Source organism: Chiloscyllium plagiosum, unplaced genomic scaffold, assembly GCF_037043375.1.
Source record: "Chiloscyllium plagiosum isolate Xiang-an unplaced genomic scaffold, Cpla_swu_hap1 HiC_scaffold_5, whole genome shotgun sequence".
Classification (NCBI taxonomy): Eukaryota; Metazoa; Chordata; class Chondrichthyes; order Orectolobiformes; family Hemiscylliidae; genus Chiloscyllium; species Chiloscyllium plagiosum.
The window spans coordinates 81,419,219-81,432,979 of NW_028270143.1; the positions used below are offsets into that span (position 1 = coordinate 81,419,219).

The following is a 13,761-nucleotide window of genomic DNA, read 5'->3' on the forward strand; positions in this document are numbered from 1 at the left end:
GGAAAGTTCAGGTGTCCAGAAGGACCTGGGTGTCATAGAATCATGGAGTCACACAGCTCAGAAACAGATCCATCAGCCCAATTTGTGCATGCCATCCAGGTTTCCTAAACTGTAACTAGTCCCATTTGCCTGTGTTTAGTCCATATCCCTCTCAACCTTACCTGTCCAAATAAGAGTTAATGTGTACATGCAGCAAGCAATTAGGAAGGTGGATGCAACACTGGCATTCATCACAAAGGGATATGAGTCCAGGATTAAAAATGTCTTGCTGCAATTGTGCAGAGTCTTGTTGGCATTGCATCTAGATTTTTACTCCCATAGCAAGCAAGTTATATATCCCATACACGAAGTGTATCAGTTCACCAGATTAATCCTTGGGATAGTGGGATTGTTATATGAGGAGAGATTGAGGAGATTGCATTGTATACCCTAGAGTTTTGTAGAATGACAAAATTCTTGCTTGCGGGTGTAAAGGTTTCTCCTGACGGGAGTTTAAACCCAGGGGCATTATCTCAAGATAAAGCATTATTTAAGACTGACATGACCAGAAATTACTTCTTTTAAAGGGTGGTGAATCTTGTGAATTCTCCACAGTAGAGGACTGTGGAAGTTCAGTCATTGAGCATTTTGAAGGCAGAAATTGATAGATCTCTTGCGACTAAGGACATCAAAGGTTATAGAGTCATAGAATCAGACAGCAGGGAAACAGAACATTCAGTCCAACTAGTTCATGCTGACCATGTTCCCAAACTCATCTCACCTGCTTGCATTTGGCCCATATTCCTCCAAACCTTTCCTATTCATGTACTTATTCAAATATCTTTTAAATATTCCAACTGTACCAGCATCCACTACTTCCTCTGGTAGTTCATTACACTAACCACTCTCTGTGTAAAAAAGTTGTCCCTCATGTCCTTTTTAAATCTTTCCCCTCTCACCTTAAAAATATGCTCCCTAGTTTTGAACTCCCCTACCTTAGGGAAAAGACCTTTGCTATTCACCTTGTCTATGCCCCTCATCATTTTATGAACTTCTAAAAAGTCATTCCTTAACCTCCATTGCTCCAGTGAAACAAGCCCCATAGTGTTGGAAGATGACATTTAAGTGGATAATCACCTGTGATTTAGTTGAAAGACAGCAGAACAGCCAGGACAGGCTAATTCACCTCCTTATGTTCTTATGTTTCTAACAAGACTAGGAATCTGACAGAATGGGAAGAGCACTATGAAAAAACATCTCTAGAATCAGTCTTCGTAGCATCAATGATACTTACATCCTAACTGAAGTAGAATCAAACTTTTTTTAAGTAGCACAAAAAGATTGCCTCGATCCCCGTAGCTTCCATGTCTAAATTGGGAGAATAGATGAGAGAGACTGTAGAACCATTAGTAAAACAGGTCAGACTGTCAGGAATTGCATTAAGGTACAGTAAAACCTGGAAATTACAACACAAAAAACAGACTTGAGAAAAGGAACATCAAAAGCATAATGAGAAAAGTGTGCTGACTGCTTGGGCCATAATTGGCATTAAGATGAGGCAAAAACAATTGACTGTAAATCTTAGTTCTCAGGTAGAATAATTGGTCAAGGTATTATCACAGGAATACTGCAGAGATATGCAGTCTGCATAACCCATTTCTTTTGTAGAAAATGTGCAATGCTCATACAAATTCCTTTTATCTAAGTAAAATAGTGTCTTGTGTATTAATGTAAACAGTTTTAGGCACATACAAATGAAGCACACTGATATGAATGACTTAAATAAGGGAATCAAATGCAATATTTCCAATATTTGCTGACAACACAATTTTAGGTGGGATTGTGAATTGTGAGGAGGACGCAAGGAGGCTTCAGGGCAATCTAAACAAGTACAGTGGCACAGTGGTTAGCACTGCTGCCTCACAGCGCCAGAGATCCGGGTTCAATTCCCGCCTCAGGCGACTGACTGTGTGGAGTTTGCACATTCTCCCCGTGTCTACGTGGGTTTCCTCCGGGTGCTCCGGTTTCCTTCCACAGTCCAAAGATGTGCAGGTTAGGTGAATTGGCCATGCTAAATTGCCCGTAGTGTTAGGTAAGGGGTAAATGTAGGGGTATGGGTGGGTTGCGCTTCGGTGGGGCGGTGTGGACTTGTTGGGCCGAAGGGCCTGTTTCCGCACTGTAATGTAATGTAATCTAATCTAATCTACGTGTGTGGGGAACACAATGCAGATGCAACATAATGTGCACAAATGTTACTTAGCTCAAAATGATACCACATTTTACTGAGTATCTTGTAGCAAAAGTTGTGTAATGCATTAAACTCAATTTTGTTTAAAGCATAAAGATGTGCTGCTGATCCTTTTTAAATTTCAAATTTTAAAATGAAAAGAGGGGCGAAACAAGCAATCAAAATTCACAGTTCACAGATGATTCTGAATTTGGGTTAAGACTATACAGCAAATCTGATTCCACTATAAGGCTCCCTGATGCTAACAAAGCTGTTGGGAAAGGGAAAAAGGTGACAATGACTTTGGTGCAACAAGTTATTAAATTTATTAAGTAAATGATTGAACAAATATATCACCATTGGTGATAATAATCAAGCTGGTTTTCATTCTTGGTCCTTGAATCTGCCTGGATACAGGTGATTTCATTTTCAATTTTTATCGATGCCTTCTGTCTGTTACATTCTCTTCTTTGGCTCCTCCTTCTGTGTGCCAAGGTCCTCAATGTGTGGCTTCTAAACCCTCCCCAGGTCTACCTAAATACAGAGCTGCACATTGCTGCCCACCTAAGATGTAGCTACCTTTACTCCATGTACCCGAGTCACATAACAACATATATTCTGGTGATATTTTCCATAGTATTGACACTGCCCTGACACAAAATTATAAGCTTTGATCTTCACAGGTATGACACTGCATCTTAATGGATTGAAGGGCTATGGACCAGTGGGTTGGAAAATGAGGCGAGATTAGATCAGCCATGATCATATTAAATGGTGGAGCAGGCTTGAGGTGCTGAATTGTTTACTCCTGCTCCTAGTTCTTATGTTCTTATGTCCTTAAGTGTGATATCCAATACTATAGGTGCTATAGTTTCTGGGATTCACTGTACCTTTTTGCATGGTGTAACACTCCTTCCTGTTTTATCAATGGTTCTACGTTTCTGTCAACCATTCTCCCAGTTTAGACAGGAAAACTAAGGGTATGGAAGCAATAAGACTGTAACACTATGAGACACAGGAGAAGAAATTAGACCATTTGGCTCATCAGCCATTCAATTATGGCTGATAGGTTTTTCAACCCCATTTTCTCAATTTCTCTCTGTAACCTTTGATCCTGTTGGCTTTTAAGATCTTACCTACCTCTGTTTTAAATACAGTCAATAACCTGGCCACCACAATCTTCTGTGGCAATTAATTCCACAGAATCACCACTTTCTGGCTAAAGAAATTTTTCCTATTTCCATTCAAAAAGGTATTTCCTTTACCTTAAGGCTGTGCGCTCAGGTCCTCAGATTGGTAAAACGGATAATTCAGTTGCAGATGAAGTCTAACCCTAATTAGTGTGAGGTGGTGCACTTTGGAAGAAGTAACAAAACATGGAAATATCCAGTGAATAGCAGGACATCGGAAGTTCTGAGGAACACAGGGATCTTCGGTGTTTGTCCACACATACCTGAAGGCAGCAGGGCAGGAGAATACACATATGGATTACTTGCCTTTATCAGTCAAGACATAGATTATAAGAGCAGGGAGGATATGTTGGAGCTGTACAAGACTTTGTTTAGGCCACAGGAGTACTGTATGCAGTTCTGGTCATTGCACTATCGGATGTGTTTGTACTAGAAGGGGTGCACAGATGATTCATCAGGATGTTGCCAGGGATGGAGTACTTTAGCTATGACGAGAGGTTGAATAAAAGTTTGGGCTGTTCTCTGTTCCAAAGAAAACATTGAAGGGGGATCCGATAGAGATGTATGTTCTGATGTGCTGGATAGAAGGCAGTTGTTCCCACTAGTTGAAGGGTCAGTGACAAGGGCATAATTTTAATGTGACAGGAAGGAGGTTTAGAGGAAAAATATCTTACTCAGAGGGTGGTGGGCATCTGAAATACACTGCCTGGGAGAGTAGTTGAGGCGGGAAACCTCACAACATTAAAGAGGTACTTGAATGAGCCCTGAAATGGCATAACATTCAAACACTATGGGCCTCGTGTCGGAAGTTGGAACTGGTGTGGTTTAGTGTCGCCATGGTGGTACAGACTTGGCGGCTGAGGGCCTCTTCTTTCCTGTGTGATTCTATGAGGCATTGCATCCAACTGGCTCTCCGAGTATTATGACTTTATGCTATTTACCTGCATCTTCCCCACACCCATGCACATTGAAGTTGAATAGAACTGATGTGCTCTTGAATGCCTCAATTGACTCTGCCTTGACCAAAACTGCAGCCAGCGCATTCCAGACTCAAACACCTTGCTATATGAAAGTTTTTTTTTCACATCATTTTTGCTTTATTTGCAAATCACTTTAATCTGTGCCCTCTCATTCTCGATCCTTTTACGTGTGGCAACAGCTTCTCCCTATCTAGTCTATTCGGACCTTCATAATTTAGAAAACTTCTGTCAGATCTCTTTTTTGCCTTCTCTCCAAGGAGAACAGTCCTAACCTCTTACATGAATTGTGTTTGCAAGTATTTCTAGCCTCCACAGTTCATTTCATCATAAATATCAGGACTTGGGGAATTTGATTCACTCCACATTAAAAGGCAGCCGAGAGCAGTGGAGCCGGCAAAGTCCTGATTACATCCATGCAGCAGTACAGAAGACCCGGGCACCGCAGCTCATCCTTCTCATTGAAGAAAAAATTACCCGAAATAATAGGACTAATTAAATTAGCAAAATTATATGGAATGGATTCAAAACGCATTTGCTCTTCATATGGAACTCTTGTAGTCGGTGGTGACTTCCAGATTTAAATTTAAAATAGGAAAATTTGAAAGTGATTTCGGCCCCCGAGCCTGCTCCGTCATTCAATTAGGTCATGAATGATTCGATACTCCTCACGTCCACTTTTTCGCATTGTTGTTGAAATTACTTCTTACTTTCCTTTGTTAAAGCTATCACATTTATCAATTAATTATCGTTGCATGTAAAATAAAACATTATTCCTCTCAGCCCCGACTCACAAGCCTCATTCCTGATGAAAGGCTTATGTCCGAAACGTCGATTCTCCTGCTCCTGGGATGCTGCCTGACCTGATCTGCTTTTCCAGCGCCACACTCTCGACTTTCTCCTGTAAAATAAAATGCCATGCATCAAATTTAATGCTAAAATTCAACATTTGTAATGTAAATTGGAAGAGATAAAAAACGGGGCAAGAGACTTTTTTTTATTGATCATCGCCAATACCGTCTACCGAATGCTGAAGGCACTGTGACCAGTTTGTTTTACTTATCAGAACCATCCTGCGGGACAGTGCCATTTACTTTCACCGTAATCATCGTGTTTTGTTCTTCTACAGGGTGTGGTATTTATTTAAAAAGTATTGCTTTATGTTATTTTAATACGTTTGTAAAGTGAGCAATCTTTGGCACCATGCATGATTTTTGCCATTCAGCTGGAATAGACCCGCTGTCCATTATTGCACCGACAGGTGGAGAAAGACAGCAGTATCTATGTTTACCGCTGGAGGCTTTGAGATGCGTCGCAGGGTTACATTAGCATTTCTCCGGATTGGAAATGCAGTAAAAGGAGGTGGTGAGGCATGAGTGTTGATAATAAAATGCAAGTGGAATTGGTCACATTCAGGTTTTTTTTCTGCTCTTAAAAATACCAACCTAATATTGCATTTTTTTTGTGCTTCCCCGCTGCTAGCTCCGTGATTTACTACTCATCTCTTTGGTATTCCGCTGCAGGCGCCCGTGATTTCCCTGCATGCTGCGTTTGCCTGTAAGACAGAGCGGCTCTCAGTCAGGCTGACACGTCCGGGAGTGAAGCTGCAAAGGAGAGAGGGACGCAGCCCGCGTCTCGTGCCGGGCATAGAACGCGGCCCGGAAGGGGGAGCGCGCCTGCGCGCGTCGTTAGGGCCGAAGGTGCCGTTAAAAGTGTCTCCGGGCTCGGGTGTGGGCGCGAGCCCGGGCACCGAGGTGACTCAGGGAGAGGGGGGGTGAGGGAGTGCGAAGCCGTTCCAACGGACACCAGGCAGGCAGCAGTAAGGCACAGGCTGTGGAGATGCCGCTGTTTACCGCCAATCCGTTCGATCAGGATGTCGGTGAGTCCTCCCGCGGGGTCGAAATTGTAATTTGCGAATTGCTGGCCTGTGGGCTCAGTGTTTGTTTGGAAGTTGACGATATGAGGCTACGGTGTTTTCCGGGCTTTCTCCCGGAGAAGGACCCGGGAAGGGTTCGCAGATGTGGGCCTTTTGTTTGCAGAAGGACGGGGTGAGAATTTGGGCACTTGTGCGATATATTGGTCAAGTTTTGTTTTCATTCAGCGTCGCAAATCATACTTTGAGGGGCAAAGAACGCCGAACCCCAGATTAAAATGTTTCATTTAAGTCCAGCGGTTCATTTTTTAATTTTTGCTTTCAATGCATCATTTGAAAGCGTCGGTTAAATTTGAAGCGTAAATCGCAAATGTCCAATTGAAATGTCGGTCTTAAAATCACAGCATGCTTCAGGTCCCTTGTTGGAGGAGCGTGTAAACAATGCAGAGCAGACAAGGTTGAACTGAAAATAAAACATTGATTTTAAAAAGTGCATGGAGTATTTGCAAATGATATTTTAACATTGGTTGGGGTATGTTAAATTATGCTGTGAATAAATTTGTAAGGAGTTTGAAAAACTACAGATCGTGTAGTGCCTGCTGCCTTAATTTTACTAATACTTGTCGTGACAAATTTTGCAATTACTCCCCTCCCCCTCCTGGGAGGTAATGGAAACAAGAGATGAACCCCACTGAGCCAAATCATACAGTGGATTGAATTATATGATTGAGGCAGATCCTTTTGAAGGTGGTTAATCCTATCTAAATAACAGCATGTGCATTTTCCCTACATTTGTACTGATGAGAAGTAACAATTTTCATTTTTTTTAAATTTCAGGAGAAACTGGTTGGAAAAATTATGAAACCGTTATCGTTTAAAAAAAATTGAAACAGACTTGTTCCAGTTTATCTAAACAGAAGCATACTGGAGATAGGTTGACATCTGTAGAAAATATATAAGTATATATGCAGTCTTTCTTGGAACTAGAAAACTATAAATGAACACAGTACAGAAAGGGATAGAATAAAGGGTTGAATAATTCCCCTCTGTGTGGAAAAAGCTATCTGTTAGGTCCCTTCTAAATCTTCCCCTCTCACCTTAAATCTATGCACAGTCACTTTGGACTCCCCTACACTGTCATTTTGGATTCCCCTACCATGGTGGAGAGAACCACTTTTATCTATGCCCCTCATGATTTTACAAACCTCTTATAAGATCACCCCTCAGCCTCCAATGCTTCAGTGGAAAAAGTCCTAACTTATCTCCTCTTAACCCAAACTCTCTGGTTAACATCCTTTTAAATCTTTTCTCCACCCTTTCTGGTTTAATAATATCCTTCCTATAGCAGAATTGTGTGCAGTATTCCAATGCCTTATCAATGTCGTGTACAGTGGCAACATGGTGTCCCAACTTCTTTACTCAGTGCTCTGACCAACGAAGGCAAGTGTGCCAAACACCGCCTTTACCAGCCTGTTTACCTCTGTCACTACTTTCAAGGAATTATATTCCTGCACCTCTAGGTCTCGCTGTTTGGCAACTTTCCCCAGAACCCTTCCATTAACTATGTAAGTCTCACCCTGGTTTGTCTTCTCAAAATGCAATACCCTGTACCTTGCATTTATCTATATTAAACTCCATCTGCCACTCCTTGGCCCAACTGATTAAGAGGAGAAAGTGAGGGCTGCAGATGCTGGAGATCAGAGCTGAAAATGTGTTGCTGGAAAAGCTCAGCAGGTCAGGCAGCATCCAAGGCCAGAGAATCGACGTTTCGGGCATAAGCCCTTCTTCAGGAAAGGGCTTATTAAGAGCTTATTGTACCCTTAGATAACCATCTTCGCTGTTCACTATACCACCAATTTTGGTGTCATCCATATGACTTATTTTATTGTTGCACTGCTGTTTGTGGAATCTTGCTGTGTATGATTTGGCTCCATTTTAAGAATGGTATGAGAATGAAACCAGGAATTTTAGACCTATTAAAACCTAGCTGGAGTACGCCACTCCTCCCCTTGCATCTGCTTTACCATTTTAGATTGTGTGCTCCTCTTTTTTTCTATCAGAGAAACAAAACAAATGCTTTTTGTCTGTCTTCACTGAACAAATTACTAAACTGTCCAAGAAATAATGGAGAATCTAGCGATTAGTAAATACAAATAAAAATAGTACCAGAGAATTTAATGGGCTTTAATGTAGACTTGAACCTGATGATCTGCGTACCAGTGTGTTGAATAAGGTAGTGATGGGGATGATGGATGTGTTGGTGGTTATCCTTCAAAATTCTATAAACTCTGGAATGTTTCCTGTGGATTTGAAAATAGTAAATGTAACCTCACTATTTAAGAAAAGGTGGAGGGAGAAAACAGAACTCCAGACCTGTCAGCCTGACATCAGTTGTAGAGAAAATCCTAGAATTTATAATAAAAGATGTGATGACAGGATGTTTAGGAAATAATGGTAGGAAGATTGGGTAGAGTCAACATGGATTTACAGAAGGTTAACACATGCTTAACAAATCTATTGTAGATTTGAGGGTTTGTGTTTGCTATGTCCTCAATCTTGACATATTCAATGTCTGAGCATTAGGTTAGTTCCATTACGCTCGGAGTTCTGAAGTTCTTTATCTTAGGCCTAAATGGCTTGCCCAATCTTCCGGCACCTACGCTGTTATATCCTTGAAGAATCTTGAAAGTCTTTTTGAGATGACCTGTCATGCTTCTAAACTCTATCAAAAACAGGCCTAGGCTCCTCAATCCCTCCTCATAGGACAGTCTGCTTTCCCAGGAATGAGTCTGGCGAATTTTAACTGATGTAAGGTAGCTAAAATTGCATGCAATACGTCAGGTGCTGATGCGCCAAGGTTCAAAACAATTGAAACGTGTAATGTTTATTTCTGTACTATTAGCCTACCATCTGTCAAATAGAAATTTCTAGAGTCTATTATGAAGGAGAGAATGACTGAACAGCTTAAACTTTCAGCTGATCAGAAGGATTCAACATGGGATTTGGAACAGATAGTCCATATCTGACAAATCTGTTTGAATTTCTTGAAGATGCGATAGAGGTAGTGGACAGCGGAAGCAATATCTTTGCATGTTCCATATGAACTTCCAGAAATCATTTGAAAAAGTCCGTCATAAGTTGCGAGTGCATATTAAAATTCATTGAATTGAAGATAAGTCATGGGCCTGGTTGGAGAATTGACAGAGTAGCGGGGGAAAGAAGAGTAGGGATAGTGAGCAGGTATTCAAATTCCGACAGTGTTGCCGAGCATGCTTCTATGTTGGTAGCCTGAATTATTCACAATTTGGAGATGCCGGTGTTGGACTGGAGGGTACAAAGTTAAAAATCACACATCACCAGGTTATAGTCCAACAGGTTTAATTGGAAGCACACTAGCTTTTGGAGCGACGCTGCAGGTGACCCCACTGCACTACAGAGACAAACACACACATACACTCCTACAGACCCCCTCTCATACACAAGCTCTCTCTCATACGCTCACACATACACTCCCACACTCTCACACACCCTCTCAAAGACTTATACCCATTTACACACACTCTCACAGACGCTCATAACCCCCACCCACACACATACCCACGTGCGCGCGCACACATACAAGTTTGTGGGGTGAATTTGTACTTGCAGAATCACATTTTATTTTGCTCAAAAACTACATGAATCCATCTAAGGTTCTGTAAATCAGTTTTTTAGATTAGAATCGGTCTGATCTGTCTGTGCCACAGACAGACTCACACAGGCCACCTCACACCTTCAATGCATTATCTGGGTCGACATGACACCAATTGTTAAAGTTCACTTGAGAATGTAACTTTAAAAAGTTCTGTGATTTACATATGAAAGAAATGAAACCAACACATTCATTTTAAAAGATGAGAGACTTAAACAATCCAGGTCTTTTTCAATATATAATTGCAGTTACATCATATTTTGCTATAAATTGTGTCTTATGATCTTATGCTCCACCACCACCTCTTGAAGCAAAGTTAGTGCTTCGCTCCGTAAGCTAGTGCTGCCAAATAAACCTGTTGGACTATAACCTGATGTTGTGTGATTTTTAACTAAGTCATTGATAAAGGTAGTGAATAATTCGGTTAAAAATCACACAACACCAGGTTATAGTCCAACAGGTTTAATTGGAAGCACACTAGCTTTCAGAGCGACGTTCCTTCAGGCAATAGTGGAGGGCTCGATCGTAACACAGAATTTGTAGCAAATATTTACAGTGTGATGTAACTGAAATTATACATTGAAAAATTGATTGTCAGACAATGTATAATTTCAGTTACATCACACTGTTAAATTTTTGCTATAAATTCTGTGTTACGATCGGGCCCTCCACTATTACCTGATGAAGGAACGTCGCTCTGAAAGCTAGTGTGCTTCCAATTAAACCTGTTGGACTATAACCTGGTGTTGTGTGATTTTTAACCGAATTATTCACTACCTTTATCAATGACTTAGTTAAAAATCACACAACATCAGGTTATAGTCCAACAGGTTTATTTGGCAGCACTAGATTTCGGAGCGAAGCACTAACTTTGCTTCAAGAGGTGATGGTGGAGCATAAGATCATAAGACACAATTTATAGCAAAATATGATGTAACTGCAATTATATATTGAAAAAGACCTGGATTGTTTAAGTCTCTAATCTTTTAGAATGAGCGTGTTGGTTTCATTTCTTTCATATGTAAATCACAGAACTTTTTAAAGTTACAATCTCAAGTGAACTTTAACAATTGGTGTCATATCGACTCAGATAATGCATTGAAGGTGTGAGGTGGCCTGTGTGAGTCTGTCTGTGGCACAGACAGATCAGACCGATTCTAATCTAAAAAAACTGATTTATAGAACCTTAGATGGATTCATGTAGTTTTTGAGCAAAATAAAATGTGATTCTGCAAGTACAAATTCACCCCACAAACTTGTATGTGTGCGCGCGCACGTGGGTATGTGTGTAGGTGGGGGTTATGAGCGTCTGTGAGAGAGTGTGTAAATGGGTATAAGTCTTTGAGAGGGTGCGTGAGAGTGTGGGAGTGTATGTGTGTGTTTGTCTCTGTAGTGCAGTGGGGTCACCTGCAGTGTGACATGAACCCAAGGTCTCGGTTGAAGCCATCCCCAAGGATGCTGAACCTGGCTATCAGCCTCGACTTGGCCACTTTGCGTTGTTGCCTGTTCTGAAGTCTGCCTTGGAGTATGGTCACGAGAAGGTCCGAGGTCGAATGTTCCGGACCGCTGAGGTGTTCTCCAATTGGGAGGGAACACTCCTTTCTGTTGATTGTTGTGTGGTGTCCATTCATCTGTTGTAGCCTCTGCTCAGTCTCGCCAATGTGCCATGCCTCAGGGCATCCTTGTCTGCAGCATATGAGATAGACAACGTTGGCTGAGTTGCATGAGTACCTGCCACGTACACGGTGGGAGGTGTCCCCATGTAATGGTGGTATCCGTGTCGACATTCTGACACGTAGTGTCTACCGTGACAAGGTTTTATGGTGTTGTCCTGGAAGTCTGGCAGTTTGCTACGAATCATGATCAGTTTGAGATTTGATGGTTGTTTTAAAGGCGAGAAGTGGAGACGTGGGGAAGGTCTTGGCCAGGTGCTCATCCTCATTGATAATGTGTTGCAGGCCGCGAAGAACATGGCGTAGTTTTTCGGCTCCTGGGAAGTACTGACAATAAAAGGTACCCTGTCGGTTGGAGCTTGTGTCTGTCTCCTGAGGAGGTCATTACGGTTTCTCACTGTGGCACATCAGAATTGGTGGTCGATTGAGTTGAGCATCGTATCCCGTGCTTATGAGGGCATCCTGGAGTACTTCCGGGTGCCCGTTACATTCCTCCTGATCTGAACCGATCCTGTGTATGTGTAGGGCTTGTCCATAGGGGATGGCTATTTTAATATGTTGCGGATGGAAGCTGGAGAAGTGTAGCAGTATGAGGTTATCCGCGAGTTTGCGGTAGAGTGAGATGCTGAGGTGCCCATCCTTGATGGAGATGCATGTGCCCAAGAATGGGACAGATACTAGAGAGTAGTCCCAAGGTGAGTTTGATGGTGGGATGAAACTCGTTTATATCATTGTGTAGCTTTTTCAGTGACTCCTCGCCATGTTTCCAGAAGAAGAAAATGACGTCAATGTACCTGGCGTATGGTGTTGGTTGTAGGTCCTGTGTAGAGAAGAGGTATTGTTCAAACCTGTGCATGAACATGTTAGCATATTGGGGTACAAATATGGTCCCCATGGCTGTTCCTTGTGTCTGGATGAAGAACTGGTTGTCAAAGGTGAAGACATTGTGATCGAGGATAAAGCGGATGAGCTGTAGGACGGTGCTCGGAGATTGACAGTTGTTGGTGTTGAGTACTGAGGCTGTTGCCGCAATGCCGTAATTTTGGGGGTTGCTGGTGTAGAGTGCTGAAATGTCCATTGTGACGAGGAAATTTCCTGGTTCAACTGGTCCGTGGGTGCTGGGTTTCTGTAAGAAATCTGTTGCTGCATCAGAACATAGAACATAGAAGAATACAGTGCAGTACAGGCCCTTTGGCCCTCGATGTTGCACCGATCCAAGCCCACCTAACCTATACTAACCCACTATCCTCCATATACCTATCCAATGCCCGCTTAAATGCCCATAAAGAGGGAGAGTCCACCACTGCTACTGGCAGGGCATTCCATGAACTTACGACTCGCTGAGTGAAGAACCTACCCCTAACTTCAGTCCTATATCTACCCCCCCTTAATTTAAAGCTATGCCCCCTTGTAATACCCGACTCCATACGCGGGAAAAGGTTCACACTGTCAACCCTATCTAACCCCCTAATCATCTTGTACACCTCAATCAAGTCACCCCTAAACCTTCTTTTCTCTAATGAAAACAGCCCCAAGTGTCTCAGTCTTTCCTCATACGATCTTCCTTCCATACCAGGCAACATCCTGGTAAACCTCCTCTGCACCCGTTCCAGTGCCTCCACATCCTTCCTATAGTATGGCGACCAAAACTGCACACAATATTCCAGATGCGGCCGCACCAGAGTCTTATACAACTGCATCATGACCTCAGGACTCCGGAACTCAATTCCTCTACCAATAAAAGCCAGTACGCCATATGCCTTCCTCACCGCACTATTTACCTGGGTGGCAACTTTCAGAGATCTGTGTACATGGACACCAAGATCCCTCTGCTCATCCACACTACCAAGTATCCGACCATTAGCCCAGTACCCCATCTTTTTGTTATTCTTCCCAAAGTGAATCACCTCACACTTAGCTACATTGAATTCCATTTGCCACCTTTCTGCCCAGCTCTGCAGCTTCTCTATATCCTGCTGTAACCTGCCACATCCTTCCTCACTGTCAACAACTCCTCCGACTTTCGTATCATCCGCAAGTCGGGGATCCGGAAGTTGGGGATCCCCTATACAATTGGTTTCAAGATGCCTTTGACATAGCCAGAGGTTCTCACACAGGGTCCCACTGTCTGATACAATGGGACGTCCTGGT

The 13,761-nt window shown here is 42.4% G+C and overlaps 1 protein-coding gene and 1 long non-coding RNA gene across 5 annotated transcripts in view; one reads left to right on the forward strand and one right to left on the reverse strand.

Annotated features, from left to right (window-relative positions):
• Positions 1 to 2,517: 2,517 nt before the first annotated feature.
• Positions 2,518 to 5,957, reverse strand: LOC148149966 (uncharacterized). The gene is made up of 2 exons (XR_015757231.1): positions 5,819 to 5,957; positions 2,518 to 5,274 (listed from the first exon to the last, which is right to left on the reverse strand). It is a non-coding gene; the product is annotated as an uncharacterized LOC148149966 (long non-coding RNA).
• A 159-nt stretch (positions 5,958 to 6,116) lies between these two features.
• Positions 6,117 to 13,761, forward strand: part of LOC122550012 (signal transducing adapter molecule 1-like) — a 76,187-nt gene continuing 68,542 nt past the window's right edge. For all 4 annotated transcript variants that reach the window (XM_043690392.2, XM_087987365.1, XM_043690389.2 and 1 more), the window contains exon 1: positions 6,117 to 6,252. In XM_043690392.2, the coding sequence (XP_043546327.2) occupies positions 6,213 to 6,252 (40 nt within the window). In that variant the 5' untranslated portion in view covers positions 6,117 to 6,212. The remainder of the gene's footprint in view (positions 6,253 to 13,761) is intronic.